We start from the raw sequence: 20,023 nt of genomic DNA on the forward strand, positions 1-20,023 counted from the left end.
AGAAAGAAAGCTATTAAGCTGAACAAGGTGATCTTCCCATCATATAGCACTTGATTATTGTATATTGGTGGACTGATCATCTTAATTCAGAAAGAAAATGGGACTATTGGAGAGAATTCAAAGAATGAAGTGTTTGGGGGAAAAGTCTCAAGATGCAAGCCATACACGTATGCAGCAGATCAAAGAAAAGGATGGAAGGTAACATAGCATTTATATATGGCAAAGTAAACGGATTTGTGGGGAGCTTTTAATAATATATAGAGGCACAGAAGATGCAGCTGTATCTTATGCCATTAATTTCTACGGTGTGAGTGCTAGGAGTGATTCAACATTTGAACAACTGACTGGGAAAAGTGGTAGAACGGAAACATGGTATAGGTATTACAACTACTTCTTTAAAAAACACACACTGGTCCATGTTTGATGTTAGAGATTTGAAAAAAATTATGGCTGTTGTATAGAGCGAGTGATGACAGTACTGCTAGGCCAAAATGGTACCTGGGAATGGCTGTCTTCAGCATCGAACTCCATGGCTACTCAATAGCTAAGCTTTTGCAGTGATTTCAAAGCAGGATTCAAAGCCTGGTCATCAAAACAGGCAGGCTCTTCTACTTGGTTCTGTGGGCCCTGGACCTCTCTTTCCTAGCAGTCAGTAATCCTGCCACCCTTACTGTACTTAAATTCCTCCGCTCCATTGAGTCCAAGAGGACAATAACCATGGTAATGGTCCTTCTCTTCTTTCTGTAGTGCAAAAATCTGCAGAATGCCTATGGCTATTAACTGAAAACTCAAACGTCAGCGATTTCCTTCCTCTTCTCCTCCTAGCCAGGAAAAATAAAATCATTAACAATGCACTGTTGCATATTGTACACCACTTTTCACTACGAAATACAGTTATTGTGTGCCTGTCACCAGTGTTTCCTTAGCTTCATATCCTGCTGCATTCGCTGTTCCTAGAAATCATGCTGAACTTGCGTTCCTCATTCTGGTTCACAAGGCACGTGTCCACCTCTAGCTTAGGGACATTCTTTTGGCCTTTGGAATAAGTTGTTTCATTCTGCAGCAACAGTGAGTCATCTGTAGTATCGTCCTTTCTGCTGGATGTAGCTCTGCTGATGGTTACCGAAACATAGCTGCCAGGGATGTCAGTCATAGAATGTGCCCAGAACTGTCCGACCACCAAATGCACTTCTGGGTCGTGTCCTCCTTCCCTGCATCTGGGCAGCCTTCTGCCTTCCCACTGGCAATGGCACCCACCCGTAGCTTTGTCTGCAGAAGCCTGGGGGCCTTTGGTCTGCTTTCCTTCTAGCTGTAGCAACATCTACCCACCCTAATCTGTACAGAGGTAGGTATCTTCTTCCTTCCTTGAGCAGCTACTGAACTCATTTTCCTCTGCCTGTCACCAAAAGCCAGGCTTTGCCCATACTGATAGGGTGGTAGTGAGTGAAACCTACTGCCCCCCGTGCTGTGGTGGCCTGGGAAGGGTGAGGAGCAGTGGCTGAGGCTGAGAGGCATCCCTCCCGTGCATTTTTACATAGCCCTGCAGCATTTTTTGCCTGGTTTTGTATGTTGGAGTGTGAACAGACGCAGGAGGTGCTTTGCTGCCATCTTAAAGGAGAAGGGCTACTCGGAAAAACTCTGCAAGCCACAGTCTTTGCACCACTGATTGTACTGTAGGTAGAGTGGGGTTTTTTGGTGTGGTGGTGGTGTTGGGGGTTTGGGTTTTGTTTGTTTTTTAAGCAGTCAGTGGCAAATACCTAGTGTAAATACTTGTTGGTGTTAAAATTTAAAAACTTATTTCTTACAAATGGAGAGTTTCTATGCTATGAGAAAAGCTTGCTTGCTTGACAGTGGGACTGTGTTTGCAAGTGGATTACAATCATTTTGGTGTTATGTCATGGCTGTGACAGAATGCTTCCTTCGCTATCATCATTGGCTTTGGTTGTGAATAGCACATTGCTTCTCTTTGGGTGCTTGTTCAGCTACTGCTGCTGCAAAGGGTTTTGCTTAATTTTTAAACTTTGGTTTGAAAAAAAAAACTACTGACAGGAACAACAAAAAACCCAACCAAAACCAAGATCTCTGCACCACAAAAGTTAGTCTTCTCAAACACTTCCCCCCCCCCCCCCCCTTTAATGCCAGGAGATACTTTTTTTTTCCAAATTACTGAAAACATTAGAAGCATTCTTAATTCAACAGTGTATATGCCATGTAATTCTTTTTTGGCTATAGAAAGTAACTGGGGAATTGCTGGACCCACTGCTGGTATGGTCAGTATCCCTTTCAAGTAACGCAGATCATATGCTCCATTTACAGAAGCATCTGAGCTGCTGCTACAGCAAAAAACTTATCACTTAACCCGGGCCATCAGATCAGTCTACATTATGGTCTGCTGCTCACCATAAAAAAAAAAAAAAAAAAAAAATCAGAAAAGCTGTGATAAAGGCTAATTTCCTTAGATTCCTTATTCCTTTTTACATGGATGATACAGTTATTTTTAAGCATCTGTGTTTGTGCCAACAGTTTTTTCTCTTAAGCTAGTGCTGAGAAACTGCTTTTCCTCTCCAAGGACACTCCTCTGTGGGCTACTGCAGCATAACCAGCTAAACTTCATCTGCCTTGTTCAACGCTTGAAAGGAGCCATTTACAGAATTTTCCAGGAAACACAGGCTGAGATTTTTCAGCTGCCCCAGGTGGACTTGGGGAACTAGTGACAGAACTAGGACTCAAACACAACGGTACGCAGGTGGGTCTGGTGGTTTGGAAGGAGTCTGAAGCTATTCTGAAGAGTGACTAACCTTTTCTATTGAACCTGTAAGCACTTTTTTGAGGAGCCTGCAGCCACCTGCTGCGGTACTGTCACCTAAACCACAGCCTGGTGCAATTGCTGTACTGTTAGGCAGTGCTCTGAAACAATCCTGATATTGAACCTGACCCGGAACATGGTTTCTCGTTTGTAGTTCGGGGGCGTTGCTGTGTGATACAAGTTGTTCAGCTGCCTTTGTATTTCTAGGAAGTGCCTGGGAAGCCCTAGTTGTCTTAAAACCTACAGGAAAAAGATAAAGGAGCAAACAGACTGTCTCGCTGTCATACCTGAGGTTATCAGAAATGCCTGTGCTTGTTAACCACAAAAACAAGGAACTGCTTGAAAAGCAGGACATGTGATTATGTTTTCTCCCCCTCTCACCTCCCTCTTTTTATCCAATGTAACCTGAGTTTGGCGGGCTGCTGGATGGGTTGGAAATCCTTGCATTTAGGTTGATACTTGGATATTGGAAAGAAATCAGAGTTCTTACACTGTTTGACTTGATAGTGAATGAATACTGCGTCATGTAAGAACATGCTATTTCAAATGAAGAAGCAAGTAAGTAAGTCAGTCTTTAATGCAGAAATGTAAGATGAAAAGTACGATCATTTTTTCCAGCAATATTTTCACTTCTTTATTGAGTGTCCCTTTTGGCTGGTTTTTTTTCTTTTCGTATTTACAAAGTAACTTCCATTCTCCTTCAAGTGATTTTGCAGTTTGAAAAAAGGACGGATCTTTACATGTATGTGGAAAATAATTTTCTTAAAATGAACACGTCTATTCAGGCACTTTTTTAAAACTTTGCCTGAAAGATGATATTTTCCTTTTTTATTATTATTATTTTGACCATTCCCAAGTGACCTTTTTCATTAGCTTTTTCGAAAAATGCACTGTACTAGAGAGAATCCTAGGACTGTGACTGAAATCAGACCAGTTTCAAACGTAAACTAATGACCTCATTTGTCTTGCATAAAATACATGTTTTTTATTTTTGTTGGAACAGTATTACCTTACTATGTAATGAATGTAAAATATATCTCCTGATTCCATGTTCCTATAACTTAACCCTTTCTTCGTTTTCTGAGTTTGGTTAACTTCTTCGTGTCAGGACTACTTCAAATTCTCACAAAGCTTTTGTTTATTTCAGGTGACTTCTTCATTTATCAACATGATATTCAATTTATAGTGACTAGACTTTTGCTCTTCTCCATTTCAAGTGATGCTGGTTAGAATCTTTTCTCCCTGCACTGGCCCACAACTGTTAATAAACACACAGAGAAGTGTGTTGCAGGAATGGATTCTAGTAGAACACATTTCTAAATTTTCTTCCAGTTAATACTAACACCAGTGCATTTCTTCTCTACATTAGGTTTATTTCCCCATCAAAGAAAGCAGGTTTAATTAGTTGCACTTGAGCTCTGATTATCAAGTTGACTACTACTTGATTATTGTCCTACTGGTGCTTGAAATTCCAGCAGTAAGCTTAGTATTTGATGAGAAATACTAAACTGTAAGCTCTTACACACGCATTTTGAAATAGTTTATGTACTTGCCATTTCCCAAGCTCTCTCACCTCATCTAACCAGTTCATGTAGACGTGAGGGTGGATAATTCCAGTTAAACGTTGCTATTTCCTTCTCTATAAGCAGAGATCTATTCTAAGAGAAACTCTAGCTACAGCTTATGACAACAACACAGGTTTAGATAGAGTCTTGAAGACAACAGCAAGATGGAAGTGAAGGAGAAGATAAGATGGGTGACTTTTTGTAGGTATTTACCAAAAGAGAACACTTGGGGAAAAAAGGCAAGCAAATAGTGCAAGTGACCTTTTGAATAACTGATGTACAGTTCAGATTTACAAGACTGGCTAGCGAAGGAAAAAGAAAGTTGCAGATCAAGTTTCATTAACTGAAGGAGCGAAAAGGGAGAAAGGAGAAAACAGAGTAGCAGACGAGCAGCGAAGAGAAGGCAGGATCAGCAAAAAAGAGGAAAAAACTGTGAAGGTAGTATCTGGTGCTCAAGGAACAGTGAACATGATAAATGGACTGTGAAAAAGAACAGGTGACAGAATGGTCTGCAGACAGAAGAAAGAAAACATGGGGAAGCTAAGGAAGATGTGGTTAGCATGAGAAAGAGGGCCTGCCTGTAACTGGTACTCCCTTCTGAAGAAAAATGGGTAGGCTGACATGCGAATGGATCCAGAAGTACGTTTGCTAAGATAAAAATTATAGATTTAGATCTGAAAACTATAATGATCCAGTGAACAGAAATGTACAGATTTCCTAGAAACTTCAGTGGAATTTTCCCATTTCCTGAAGAAGGAAGGGCAAAGGTGTGATGATCAACAGATGACTCAAGAATTGGTGCTGAGATTGATGGATTACTGAGAACAGTACAGAAAGAGAACATTTCGTAATGGGTATGCTAGTATTATGGATACTTTCTGAGATTCAATTTAGACCCATGCAGGGGGCAATTAAGATATATTTTATACAGCCCATGCCTACATGAACAGAAAGAAGGAGGAAGGGCCCAGGATATGAAGGCTCATCACAAAGCATGGCATGGAGAAAGACAGACATAGTGCTGGTAGAGTAACAATCAGCCTAGACAAACTTCTGGGATCAGGAAACAAAAACAGAAGACAATTTTTAAGAAAGCACTTTGTAAACTCACGAGAGGGTTTATGCGAGACACTTGCAAAAGCAGGCAGGAATAAAATCTATGTTTTCAAGATCCCCTTCCTGTTGTATGCTCTTAAACATCTATCTAGATGGTCTCTGACTTTCTCTTGATCCTGTCTTAAGACAGCTTCTTTTTGTTAACCATGTTTTGTAGTGTCAAGCCGCTGTTACACATGGCAGCCGAGCAGTTTTTAAGCATTTCAGCTTTCCCCATGCCTCTTGAAACAGAGAGGTAAAGCAAATCATAGTCACGTGCTCTTTTGTTGTTCTTTCTTTCTCAAAGCTCGTTCTGCTTTATAAGGTAATTCCACTTGCTTTTTTTACCAATTACTCTGCTATGGCTGAACACTTTTCACCTGACTTTCTAAGAAAACGAGGTTTACGTGATTGTGCATCTGCTAGCCTTTCCTTATGACCCCTGAATCCATTGGCCTATTTCATCCAAATTTGACCAACAGGATGAAAAATCAGAAATACTAAGTTTCTGAAAAAATGATGCCTTTATCTAGACAGCTGGATAAAGGAGAGACCCCGATAGTGGCAAGGCTGTAAGAGCTCACTCTTACCAGTTACCTTGAAATCCACATGAGAAGTCATCCTACAGGCACAAATCCAGAGGAAACCAGGCTTGACCAGGTGGTGGCATGAGTAGGACTTTAGCCTGGGAGAACCTGATGCCTGGCTTAACTGTTGCTGTAATGCTAGTGTAGACATCGTGCAGTGGTGGGACATCTAATGAAAATGGCTAGCATAAATGAAGTCTTTGTGACTGGGCTTTTGAGTGTCTGTTACCTTCTTCGGCTGTTCTATGGTTTCTGTCCCTATTGTCCCCCCGATTCTGGTGGTTTTCATCTCCTGGTTTAAAAAATGTCGCCACTATAACAATACTCTTTCTTTTATGTTCTTCTGTCTCCTGGCAAATGGTGGTTTCACTGTTCTGTAGTTTGCAGATTTAGTTGGTCTGACAGGGGAGAAAACATGATGAAGACACAAAAAACAATGTGAAAAACATGTGAAACTAAATTGCTATGATATCTCATTGCTAAACTAATGGGATGCATACATGAATCATTCTCCATCCCAGTTGTAAAGGACTACTGCTCATCCCCACCTAAGAAGGTATCTGCAGAAAGAATGCTAAAAACGAGCCTAGGGTTTCTCAGCAACAGTGAATGATCAACATGTATCCAAACAGTATTTAAAAACAGTATGTCAAAATTCTGCCGTTAGTAGAAATGAGAAGATAGTGAGAACAAGAATGGTGGTTCTTTCATGAAGCGTAATTTTTAGGAACATCAGGTAATTATGTTGAAGTTACGGCTTTGGGAATGTTATTCTTCTGAGTAATTTCTTGAAAACCTGTGTGTCTACCTTTCCATCATCTGTATTGACAGGCAAGGTGGCCTAATGCTAGCCACCAGAAATGACTGTGACTGCAATGATGGTATGGATAACGATGTTACAGGTGGAGCATGTTTCCATTACAGACTGAAATTTAAGTTAAATAGCTCTGACTATATTTACCACTGATGATAATGAGCAATTAGTTCTTTTCCATAGGAAGGACAGTGAAAGCAGGAAATACAGTATTCAGCATTTTTCTGTTACACAGATGCATTCCACGTAAACAATCTATTTCCTTCTTCCCATCTAAAAGACTGCTTTTATGCATAACTCACACATATATTCTGTAACACTTTTATACCTGTAGGTAATAGCTATAATCCACCAGAGAGCTCTTTGCACATGAAGTGGAGTCAGCACCTTCATCCTAAAGGTAAACAAGATTGATCATACGTATTTGATCTCACAAACCCTCACTTTGATAAACCCCAGCCAGTTGTGTACTGCTTTCCATCTGTTGCAACATGATGCATTTGCACACTAGCAACTGATGACATATAAACACTCTCTCCAGCAAAACTCCCAGTGACCCCTCCTCTCACAGATCTATTGACAGCATCACTCAATGTTGAACAAAATTCCCAGTGACTCGGTGATGCATTCTGTGAAGCAAAATTCAGCTTTGCAAATGATTTTCCTTATCGTGGTCCTACAGCTTCAAGATTCAGCGTGGAGGCTTTTTTTTACCTCTGCACACCGAATCAGGCTGGGTAGGTTATTGGAACTGATCCTTTGTCCAGGAGAATTGAAGCACCGTTAAATCTTCTGCAAAGGTAAAAAACAAAACCCACCCCTATCTTAATTCAGTTCCATAAGCTTCATTCTAGCAATTTTCCTAGCATTGAAATGAATATGAGCACAGCGTTCATTTCAGCTGCGGGAGTTAGCTCTAGAGCTTCGTACGCAGAGCAGCGTATCTCCAGTCTGCCGTAACAGGCAGATTTGGTTTGAGTTTGTGTTCCTCTCCTGCCTGTGCCATGTCCCCTGTGGTGGTGGCTGGTCTCCTGTGGTGGCATTTGCCTGCGCATCTGCCCGTGCCGCCGCAGCGGTGGGTGGGCTTGTGCCACGTCTCGTGTTCCCGCAGCGGTGGGTGTCCCTGAGTGCACACTGACCTTACTCCAAATGCTTCCTCGTGCCTGCAATCCTTGCTGCCTCGGTGAATGCAGTACTTTAGGCTTGTGATTTTAACTCTCACATCGTTTTATGAGTTTCTGTGGATGTGATATTTTGCTGTAAGATCTGTAGCATTTTGACTAGAGGATTGCGGAGGGGTGCTCACAAAGCCAGTTCTATTTCTGCTGTCTGCTCCTCGGGAAGAACTGGACTTTTCCTGGTCACACCACGTAATTTGATAGGACCAGGGGTAATGGTTTTAAACTAAAAGAGAGTAGATGTAGATAAGTTGTCAGGAAGACATTATTGACTGTGAGGCTGGTGAGGCACTGGAACAGGCTGCCCAGAGAAGCTGTGGATGCCCCATCCCTGGAAGTGTTCAAGGCCAGGCTGGATGGGGCTGTGAGCAACCTGGTCTAGTGGAAGGTGTCCCTGCCCATGGCAGGGGGGCTGGAACTAGTTGGTTGTTTAGGTCCCTCCCAGCCCAAACTATTCTATGATTCTATGATAATTTGAGTCCAGCAAACCCCCAAGCAGTGTCCTTTCTTAAGCCATGGGTATATTAAGAGACTTGCAACACCATGTTTTGTTGTGGTTTATATGCAACTGTCTAGAAGTGGCTTTATTTGCAGCCTTAGGCTGATTTCCTTCTAGTGTTTTCCAAGAGAAGTCTGCTTCTGGTCTTTGCTGTTGGGAGCCCGCACACCATAAGCAGGACTGGGAGGGTTGTGGATTGATCCAGAGCTGGGAAGGTCAAGCAACACCAGAGGAAGGGGTGGTCTCTTTCCTTGTTTGAATCGTAAATGCGCTGGCACTTCAGCATATTGTCTGCAGATTCCTCTTGCACCTTTCGTGCAAATGGTTATTAGAAGTACAAAGAAAAGGAGGAGGAAGATGTGTAAAGGCTCACCTCAGCAGGCTCGTCGGTTATTAGAATTTTTTCAAAGATTTGGTCATCTCAAATGGTTTCTCTGGCTCTTGCTAAAGCAAGAATATTGTGAACATGGTAACTGAAGCTAGTTTGGGTTTTTGGTGTTTTTTTGGTGTTTTTTTTTCTTTTAATAGAAGCCAAATGGGATTCTATATATTCTGGTCCTGAACTGCATGTGCTTCAGCAGTAAAGTCACAGCACAGTTTAGACCCTGAGATGCCAATTAAGCCATCCTTAGGAATATTAAATGTGAGCTCCGAGATGAACAGTATTCCAGAATATCATGTGGAATATAGCCCGTAAAAGAGAATGTCTTTTAAGTTGTTGTTTCTGTGATGATAAATGAAAAATACTTGTGCTTTTAAACTAACCTGTAAGTCTCATGTACATCTATGTGTGCCATAGTGTCAAGTGTTAGAATGAAGTCAGTGGTAAATTAAGGCATTAAAAAAAAAAAAAGTGATCCATTTGCTAAAAAGCAGTCATTCCTTTAGAAGTGTTTGTGACATCTATGCTGTTGAAGATGCTTATCTGTCATTTTCCAGAATTAGATCTGAAGCCATCCAGAATGGGCTTCTTTAAGTGGGAAAAAATACCTAGTGTTATTTTGGGAGGAACAAAGATTTGTTAGTAGGCAGGTCAGTACTCTGAAGATTTTTTTACTTAGGAGACTGTTGTCATGGGTTAAAGAGTGTGTAGAAACATTTTAGTGTGCTATTCACCTTATTAATTTTTTTGCCCATAAATTTGAATTTAAGGAAAGTAATACTGCATATAATTTATTGAATTCTCCCTGCTGTCTCTATAGTGTGCTATAGGGAACAATGTAAGATTGATGGCAACATAGGATGATGGCAAGATGATGTACAGGCTGACATATAGCTTTCTGTATTTTTCAGGCCCCTAACGTGGGCTTCAGCTTTGTTTTATTTGTGTGGGGCTTTGGGGTTGTTTTTATAGTTACCATCAGTCCCTCAAAACTTTTAGTGAGATAGATTGCTGTTTATGCATTTTCTCCTTTACGCTCTTGACAACATGTATGAGATTTTGCGGGGACTTTTCTACATATTTCATAATTTATTCTATTGGCTCAATCTTTTTATTTTTTTAAATAACTGTTATCATTTCATATTTCGGAGGGTTGAAATATTGTTTTCTGCTTTTTTCCCCTGTTGGACGGAGATTAAGTGGACTACTTTAGTTTCAGGTCAGATAGCATTTCATCAGGATAGCAAAATGACTGTAAGCATTCATCCCCCCTGGATGAAATCCTAGCCTGCAGCATGTCTGTCTCCCACCTTGAAAAGTGGCAAGACAATTACTGAGATCCTTGTAGATGGGCTTTAAAGCTGGGCATAATCCAGCAGTGAATGAAATGCAGAACCATCCAAATCAGTGACATTTAACCCAACCATACATCAGTCCAGGTGGCAAGATAAATTGGCACTCGACTGCTCCCAGCCCATTTTCCTGGTTAGTGCTCTAAATACAAGGAAGAGTTTTGGCACCTCCTGTGTGATTTCTGCACATGTGTATACGCTTGTGCAGACACACTTTTTTCTGTATTCAAATTTTCTGGTGTAGGTAAACTATTACAGCATCTGTATGTCATTTCACGCTCCTCTTAAAAACAATTACTCTTTGAGAGAGAGAGCAAGAGCGCTCACCTTTCCCTTTGCCTTTCATCCTTTCTCCTCTTATTTGTGTGAAGAAATTGCATCACTCGGTTGTGACATTTCAGTAGTGGATGCTACACTCATTTTAACCAAAAGCATATTCTTCTAAAACAAAACCTAGATCTATTTACTTGTCAACGCTCTATAACTTCCATAAAGAGGAGCGAATGATAAAAAAAGTAAAATATGTGTTTAGGTGTTTCTGAAATCTACCTTTAAAAAAGAGCAAGAGACAGCAATCCCTTATGCCAACCTCTTTTATCTCTTCCAAAGTTATTCTCATTTACTGTAATGCTTAACAATTCCATTTCACAGTGTGCTTTAGATTCCCAACAACAGAAAAAAAAATACCTAAGAAAAAACAACTTGCAAATCCAAGACCAGGCGTCTGTTTGTGTGCAGTTCTAAAAGAAGCCTTACCATTTCTTAACTAATGAGGATCTTTTCCATGTGGAATGAATTCTTAGTACTTAGCAGCATTAGTAATGCTTAAAATAAAAAAAAAAAGTATTTAAAATAGTTCAGTTGCCAACTGCCTTTGACTGTCTCAATAAGACACTGAAACAGACCTTCTGCTCTAAATTAATAAGGCCAATCACAGCCACACAAAGCCCAGAATGACCGATCATTCTTCTGGTGTCCTCGCTATCTTTACTGAGGTCAGATAAATCACTTTCAAGCTGTTAAATCAATGATCATAAATTAGGGCTCTGTTTTTACAGCGCCTTGTGGGAAATTCTCATGGTTAAATTAATCTAACAGCTGCAGCAAAGAGCACCTCCCACAAGATCATGTCAAAAGTTCTCCCCCCCCCTCCTTTTTTTAAAGGGGAAAAAGGACTGAATTATTTGTTTTTACCTAGCGCACAAAATGGAACCCCTCCGTCTATCCCTGCTAATTCATGTTTCAATTGTACCCAGCTGTTTAAATTGCACTGTGCAGAGATTGCCTTGATCCCCAGGTGCTGGTACTCCATCTGTGCTGCTCTGAGAGACTATTTACAGCAGAGGTTAGGCCAGCGATTGCTGGGATGGAAAACTCATTTCTCAGCCTGGCTTTTATTTACACTCTTATTAAAGATCCTTTCACTCATGTTGGAATGGCAGCTAGTGGCTGCAGTGAGCATTTGGCATGGAGCCAAGCAGCAAAATTACCATGTCGATGAAAGATAGCCTGCTTCCATTTTAACCTTTCACTGTTCCCCCTTTCCATCTACATTTGCATGAAGAAGGATGATCATTGAAAGAGATAGGGGGACAAAGGGATGAGAGAATCCTTGTCAGCTGAGCTTTACAAGGGATAAACCAATGGTTTGTGACCAATTTGGAAAACTCTTTACTGCCTTATTAACTTTCTACTCCTTTCCCTTAATTGCTATTAGAGTTTATTTTCACAAGAAGCAACAGAGCTGCTCATGCTCTGCTCACGTCCTTCCCCCGTTGCTTCCCTGTGCCTTGTGAACGCGACCCTGGGATATGCCTGCAACGTTGAGGTTTGTACTTCATCCCCGATGCAGGTCACACAGAGCCCCAGCAACATCCTCAAAGCATTTGTTTTCCTTTACATATATGCCTCTTAGAAATGAATCCCCTTCCTGGTAGCAAGTGGCTTGTTGCACATAGCATCTTATGTTATGGGGGAGGGCAAGGGAGAGTATGAACAGTTGCTGGGTGAGGCTGTTATGCAATCATCATGTTATGGCTCTAAATGCATCAAAAAAAAAAAAAAAAATCAATCATAACTGTTTCTCCAGAAACCTCAGGATTACTTTAGGAGTAACTCAGGATTGGTGAAAAGCAACAAACTCTACCTCAGCTGTTGTGAGACAACAACTAGCATCGCTGAGTGCCAACTACAGCCCAGCACCACAAGGAGGAGACCCCAGAACCTCAAGCCCCGCTACCAAACTCCATTTGTGAGGCAGACCATGACCGTAAGTCCAGCGGCAGTGCAGGCTCTTGACTGCTAGCAAAGCCACGCTTTTCTTTCTCTTTGCTTCCTTCCAGGGCAGACGAAGAGAGGAGTCTCTCCCTTTTCTGTTTTCCTAACTGGAAGAGCAGTGACTCTGTGAGGTTTACAGGAGCTGGTGTTCTCGCTCCTGAGCCTTGTTTTGGGTAGTGTGCAAATACCAGTTTTCTTAAGGAAAAAAAAAAAAAAAAAAAAAAAAAAAAAAAAGGGCTGTATTGAAGGATTTAACCATCTATGTAGATGTTTGTGTCCTACCGTTGTTTAGCCACTGCTTACCCTTGCAGGTCCCTAGGAAGTGTAGTCTCCGCTATCACTGGGATGCCGGCTGCTGCTGGCCGGGCAGGTGGCTTCACAGGCCCATCTGATGGCCACAGGATGGTGCAGCACCAGGACCTGTGGATGCAGGAGGCTTTCAGTGCAGAGGTAGCTGCTGAATCCTCCAAAGGATGAACAAAATTGTGTTATTCCCAGTTCAATTTTTAGAACTCAGTTTTGTTTCTGTTGAGGATGAGACACCTTGAGAAAGGGGTGTCTTGCCATTTCCTCCCCACTAATCCTCCTAAAAGGTGGAGGGTTTGTTAACAGAAGTGCAAATCTGTACTTAACTGTATTCTGGGTAACTGACAGCTAAAATACGTGTATTTACAGACCACTGTTTGCTTTCAGCTCCTGGAACAGTCACAAAGAGATCACATCTTTCAACATCTTAGTTGCTACTCAAGAGTTCCTTGCCAATTTTTTCCTATATACATACTTCATACATAAAGTTATAAATTCAATTTAATTATTCTACAAAAGCTTATTTACTAGAACTTGGTCTCTGCCTGGGTGTTGCCTTTCCCATTTCATAACTGACTGTGTACCTGAGTCCCGTGCTGCCTGCTTTCCTAGGGAAGACAGCACCAGGGAAATCTTGCAGGAGAGGTAGTAGAGAAGCACTACTGGGCAATTTTATATAACCATAATTATTTTTTTTTACTCCTTTCTTCTTTTTTTTTTTTTTTTTGGTGCTAAACAGACCTTCGCTAAAACACCATTCTTAGAAAAATGTAACCACAGCAAAATTTACTGTCTGAGCATTGTGTTTCATATTTTTCCCATTCATAAAATACTTGTAAGTCTGGACATGAGACTTAGTTTGAAGAGTGTGTTTTGATTCTTGTCTGGCTGATTTAAACTGCTTCTATGCTGGTGCTCAAGTAGAGAAAGGTAAGAATGATGTTCCAGCTCTTCTAACATATTCTGAATTCCCAGATGTAAAATTCAATTGCATGAATGCTGGTGAAAAACAAGCACTAAGAGGGGGTGCAAAGACCAGCAGAGTAAATTTATTTTTTTAAATTGGGAGCAAAGTGAATGCAATCCTCAGAAAATGCAGCATAAGAAGTTTGTATTAGGAGCTTGTTCGTGGAGTACCTTGATCTCAGCTAGATGAGATGCAGTTGACATTTGGCTGACAAAGCTCTAGGGAAAGCTGGAGGATGGTAAGAAATGAGACATTTGGTGCAATTAGCTGCAGTGCCAACCCAGGAACAAAAGTAAACAGGCATAACGCGGGGACGACAGGATCTTTCAGAATCAATGTCTAAACTGCTTGCAGATGTAGCAGTTCCCCACTCTTTGTACATTCTTTGACAATTCCGTATTTGAGTAACTGATTTGTCTGCTTCTAGATCCTGGAGAACTGCAAGTGGATTTGGCTTCTTCTTGTCTCCCCTTCCCCATCCCAGTACGTGCTGTGACACTGCACTGTACGGTGAAACAGCTGCCTCAACCCACATCTGTCAAGGTGCCCCAGCTGCAGAGGGCTGCAGGATTAAAAATTAAACCGATACACATTTAAGAGATCTGGATGGGCAGAGTCAGTCTAAATTTCTGAAGAGACTGAAACGACTGCTAGTGTGTCAGCTGCTTTTACATCCCTGAGCTTTATTGAGTATTATACTGCGCAGAGAAATGTTCTCTGTTTAGGAACAATTTGTGCTACTTGACGAGGGTGGCTGCCTAGTCATTTGTCTTCAACAGTTACTCTCATGGGAAAAACAGTATCTTTTCTTGTAATTTTACTCATGGATATCTTGCAGAATTTCCATAATCTGAAGTCTTACCTTCCTAAAGCAAAAATAGCAAACTTGCAGGCTTTTTGGCTTATTCCCTCCAAAGTTGTAGCAATAATTACAGAAATAAGCAACAACTGTCACATCAGAAGCTAAATGCTACATCTTGGCTTGTGTGATAACCTTTGGATCTCCCAGCCAGCTCTTAATTTGGCAAGGAAAAGTAGTTGCCCCAGGGAATAACTGGGCCAAAGAACTGGGGTAACAACAGCTCAGAAAGTTGAATCCTCTGAAATCAACTTAAACCCCTTAAAGTGTCCCCTTTCAAATAGGAAAACTAACGTATTACACGCATGCAAGTTCTCATTTTGAGGTAATGAGCAATGTTAGGTTAACAAAGAACTCGTTTCCCTTTCCAGGGGGCTTCCCTTTGGCTACCAGCAATCCCTGCGTTGCTGGTGATGCTGTCAGTGTCCCTTCACCCACAGGGGGTGGTGGGGGGGAGGTGGATGGCCAAGGACTTGGTGGCACATCTCAAACAGCAATTAACTTCTACAAAATGCTTTAAATCAGAGAGGAGCGCAGTAAGGAGAAGGAAAGAAAACTGCTACCCACAGCATAACTGAACCGGAAAGGTGCTCTGTCTGAGTAGAGCCTGTTGGGAAAGGCCTTGATTTACCACAGACAAGAAGAAAACCCAACCAACAGATTGGTAAATCCAAGGATCACTTGAAGCTCAGGGATGATGTGATGCTAAACCTTTACAGATGGTTGTAGTACCATCTTTAAAGAACACCACCATAAGCAGTAGAAGGCAATCCCTTAATCCCTTAAGGGAATAAATGCTCAGGGGTAAAGGTCAGGGATGTTTTGACTCTTTAAAGCCTGCGAAACTATGTGCTAATACACCAAAGAAAAATAATGTAATTCTAATCTTAGGTGGCCTCAAATTGATGAAGGTTCAGAGATCTCATCTGTCTATGCATCTAAATAATCAGTCTTAAATTAGCTGCAGTAAAGATCTAATTATTTTTTCTACTGCAGCTTCCTCCCTCTCCTCTTACTATTTTGTGGCAGAGTGCTGTAGGCTATTTCTGCAGCTTCAAATTTATGATTAATTTTTCTTAAATTATTGAGTCTCCAAATCATATGTTCTTTATCTACCTGTAGACGCATTTTGTCTACCTTGCTAATACTTCTTTTTATTAAACTTGTCCTCAAAGCACTGTGTCTCCTGAAATCATTTTATGTCCTTTAAACGTTATGTCATCCTTTGTTTTCCAAAGTAGAGGACTTTCAAAAAGCCTTCATCCTTCCCTCTAACAAGAACAGGATGTGCAGTAACTTTGGTTTATATAAGCCTTCCTGGAAAGTGTGCAAGAAACTCTGGAATCCATAAAAGCTGCAGTGTAATAGCATGAAGTAAACTTTTTGTGAAGGTACACTGCTCTATGAGGATACATTAAGAAGATGAAACTTCAGTCCTCAGTTTTACAGAAACTGTACAAAATACAATAAATTACTGGGATTGTTCCCTTATGTCGCTTTAGTTAACTCCGTATATGCAGTGGAATACCATGAATATATTTTTTGGCTAAGCACTGATGTATTGCCTACAGGAATTCTAGCAACTGATGTCCAGATTTGAAGAGTTCTATCTATTACCTAAAAAGCCACGAAAACAACAAGCCTTACCTGATCTACAAGCTTATAGAATTTAGGGCATCAGAGATGCGAAAGCAACAGGATGATGTGGAGCAAGCTCCTTTAGGTTCTCTTGACACGCAGCAGTTCCCTGTCACTGCATGCTACCAACACTTCTTTAGTCAGCTGACACCATCAAGCCAGGAAAAGCTGTGCTGAAGTTTTAATTGCACAGCAATTTTAAACTTGACAAAGCAGTCGGACTGCAGTAATAAACTGTAGGACTTAAGGGGAGAGTGAGAAGCAGCAGAGTGAAAGTAACACATGCAACAGGCATAGAGACCATTTAGAAAACTGGGGTAATACTACAAAAAATGTTTTCACTGCTCTTCTACAAAGTATGAGGTGAAATAGGAATCAGGAGAACTGCTTGTGCTACAATGCAATATTTCAAAGACATAAACAGTAGATACATACCCAGCTCTCATTCTCTTGCTGGCACCTCTGATGGGCGTTGGTGGTGGCTCTGTGCTGGTACCATGCAAATAGGCCCGTGTTAGTTCCTGCATCTGCAGTACCTTCAAAAACATCTTTGGTTACTAAATAACCAGGACAGCTTGCTTCAGTGGAATCTATGAATTCACCCTCGGTTTGACTCTAACATAAAGTCAGAGCAGAATTTGAGACAGTGATTCCTGAGGAACTGGGGATGAGGGAAAAACTTACATTGACATTTTAAAAAATTACACCCAGTGTCTCATGCCACAGAGTGCTGATAGCTGATCACTTTGCATAGCTCTTCATTGAGGCAGAACGTGGCAACTGGCAGTCTGAGCAATGAATCATAATCTGACGGCAGCACACAACTCTCACAGTTATCCTACAGCTGAACCCTTCCAGATCAACCCATACACCAATGCACCTCATAGGGATTTACTTCATTAAATCCAGAGTGAGACTTTTTGTCGGTGAATCATTCATTCCCTTGTAAAGCAGAGCATGCTACTTGTCCACATTGCCCGATTCATAATACACACAAAAAGACTTAGGCATTCTTCAAGACAAAGGCAGAATAATAATGATTATAGATATAAAAGGATATATATAATATATAATTTAAAATTTTATTTTAAAACTTTGCGCATACACTTCTTTAGCATCCTCCTCTTTTGTTCATTGCACTGAAAAGTTTCAAAAACCACAAAATATATCCCTTTACTAAACATTTTTTGTTCTTAGGTTACAAAAAGATTTAACATTTCACAGTCACAAAGCAGAAGTACATTGGTCCAAAACCTCTTCCTCCAGCAGTCCTCCATTTCTTCAGGACTATAAAACCTAGACAGTTGTACAGATCTCAAAACAAGATGACTTGTCCAATGAAGGAAAAGAAAAAAGTGGCAGCTATTAAAAAAAAAAAAAGTCCCAAACCAAAATAAGACACCTATGAAAGAACACCATCAGCAATGGTTAAAAAAAGAGAGAGAGAAAAAGAAAAAAAGAGTGAGAATGGAGGTGGACAAGGGCATCCTCCTTCAAGTACGTCACAGGTAGAAATACAGCAGCACAGTTACAGCATCGTTTGGTCACTCTCTCTATAGTAGCCACATCACTGTATCTTCATCTAAGACACATGGAGGAAAACTATTTACACACCAAAAATATTGGGGAGGAACAACAACTCCACAAAGTTTGCAATTCATGTTCGATACAAAAACTTTGCAAGTATTTGTACATAAAATGTAAAATAAAAGCAAAACACCGAGGACAGGAAGAAACACAGCAGATCTGCTTGGAGTGTGTAGTGTTCTTTAAAAACCTAGCAAAAGTTCAAAGCCAAAATCTGCCCAAACATCAAGCGCAGTTCTTCAAAAATATCCCGGAGGCGCAGAGTTGACTGTACCTCGCAGATGTCTCTTGTCGTATTTTAACATGGAATTAACTTTTAACATGGAAATCCAAAACTAACAGCAGACTGACCACCCTCCCTTTAGCTTGTTAGCCCTGATGTTCTTTTACAAATTTTTAAAACAATTTTTTTTCTTCCCAGCACAAGACCACTGAACACCAACCCTCTCAGACAACAAGCTTTTGTGTTCATGAAGGAAGCGTCATTGCCTCAACGTACTAAATGATGGTTGTCTGCCTCACCTAAGGTGTAAATTAAATTTCTAACTACTTTCTTCATCAAATTGAACAAAGATTTAAGCTGCAGTGCAAAAGAAAATGTTCAACATGGCTGTACTACCTTCTGCAACACTATTCACAAGAGAATGGCAGAAGCTTCTTGGGTTTGAGTTTCTAGAAATTGGACTGGACTAGGCACCAGAAGACAGCGTTACATTGCACTGTCAGCTAACCTGAACTACGTGGCCTACTACGTCCTTCCCTTGCTGTTGTCCAAGGAAGGACAAGGACTTGCCTGACTTTCTAAACAGTGCCTATGTGCAGGCAAGGACATGGCACTCTGCAACAGCTGTACGAATACACAAGTAACTCCGGACTGAGGTTCCTTGCTGCTAAGGTTTGAACAGTTTCAGATACTACGGGAACTTCACACGCAAAAAACCCAGCGCTGCCGGCATCAGGCAGTAACCAAGATGACATGCCAAGGGTCTAAAATTTGGACTTGGTGCCTAACTTGCTCCAGTTGGAGGAGCTGAGCTGCCTTCTCCTAACTCAGGAGCTTCGCTGAGCCCTAGAGCAGCTGCAAGTCTGACCATGGCAATATCCATCCTGTGTCTATCTGGAAAGTGGTACTGTGCACCTTGGATCCTCCCTGCCATCAGTGGTTAGTAATGCTGTGACTCCCAAAATAATTCAGCCTATACAGGGAATTGGAAATGCTTTTAATTATTCTCACGTAACACCTCCCCAACAAATGACTCCCGCCTCCTATTTATATGAGGCTTGGGTGTGTATATGTATTTATACCATACCTTGAAGCAGAGCACAGACCACAGTGCAAGCACAGAAGCAGCTCCTACTGAAAGCAGATAGAAGTGAAAGCCCAAGTACTAATGCAGTGTATCAAAGACGCACCAGAGCCACTCTACAGGGGCAAACATGTAAATGTATAACAGATACTTTGCAAAAAAGCAAACCAAAAAGCATCAGAGCATAGTTTCATTCACATACATCCGAGTAGGAAACTTTTTATTACTCTTTTAAGTTCTCAGAATTTATTATTTGATGGTAATTGATATTGATAACTGATACTGTACTTCTGCCCTTTCCAGGAGAGTGGCTGACAGCTAACACAACTCAGCCTGGGCTCAGTTGCTGCAGAAAAGCAGGATGGCTGATGGCAACACCTCAGATCAACAACACACACAGTGGAGGCTGATTCACAAAGTCATACCAGTGCCCGTGAGATTCTGCTCTGAGAAGTCACCACCCAGTTTGCTCCCACCAAAATCACACGCTCCACTAACCTATCTCTCCTGTGGTACCTTTAAAAACACCCCTGGAATGGGAAGGTGCACCTTCCATTGCCTGAAAACGTCACTTTTAAATTTCAGCTAATGCTACACTGGAAATTTATTTCCACCGCATTGTACTCAGTGGTTTCATAATGATTGGTATGTGTGTTGACACCATGTTACCAAATAATGAAGACTAACAATGCATGAGCACTGAAATACTTGACTCGGGCTCGAGGCTGGTACCAGCAAGCAGCAGCTTCTTTGCTGTTCAGACAACTCCACTGAATTGCCAGCATTAGTTTCTTTGCAAAAGAG

The 20,023-nt window shown here is 41.2% G+C and overlaps 1 protein-coding gene and 1 long non-coding RNA gene across 3 annotated transcripts in view; one reads left to right on the forward strand and one right to left on the reverse strand.

Moving 5' to 3' along the window:
- The first annotated feature begins 2,212 nt into the window (after positions 1-2,212).
- LOC114017228 (uncharacterized) lies at positions 2,213-19,944 on the forward strand. Of its 2 annotated transcripts, XR_003562140.2 has the most exons (4): positions 2,213-7,267; positions 7,550-7,667; positions 12,368-12,547; positions 18,334-19,944. It is a non-coding gene; the product is annotated as an uncharacterized LOC114017228 (long non-coding RNA). The 2 variants fall into 2 exon arrangements; XR_003562139.2 differs by having other exon boundaries at positions 2,213-7,667.
- Positions 13,510-20,023, reverse strand: part of PPM1H (protein phosphatase, Mg2+/Mn2+ dependent 1H) — a 144,505-nt gene continuing 137,991 nt past the window's right edge. Inside the window, exon 10 of the mRNA XM_055711691.1 lies at positions 13,510-16,861. Coding sequence (XP_055567666.1) covers positions 16,840-16,861 — 22 coding nt within the window. The 3' untranslated portion in view covers positions 13,510-16,839. The remainder of the gene's footprint in view (positions 16,862-20,023) is intronic.

This window comes from Falco cherrug, chromosome 5 (assembly GCF_023634085.1).
Source record: "Falco cherrug isolate bFalChe1 chromosome 5, bFalChe1.pri, whole genome shotgun sequence".
Lineage (NCBI taxonomy): Eukaryota > Metazoa > Chordata > Aves > Falconiformes > Falconidae > Falco > Falco cherrug.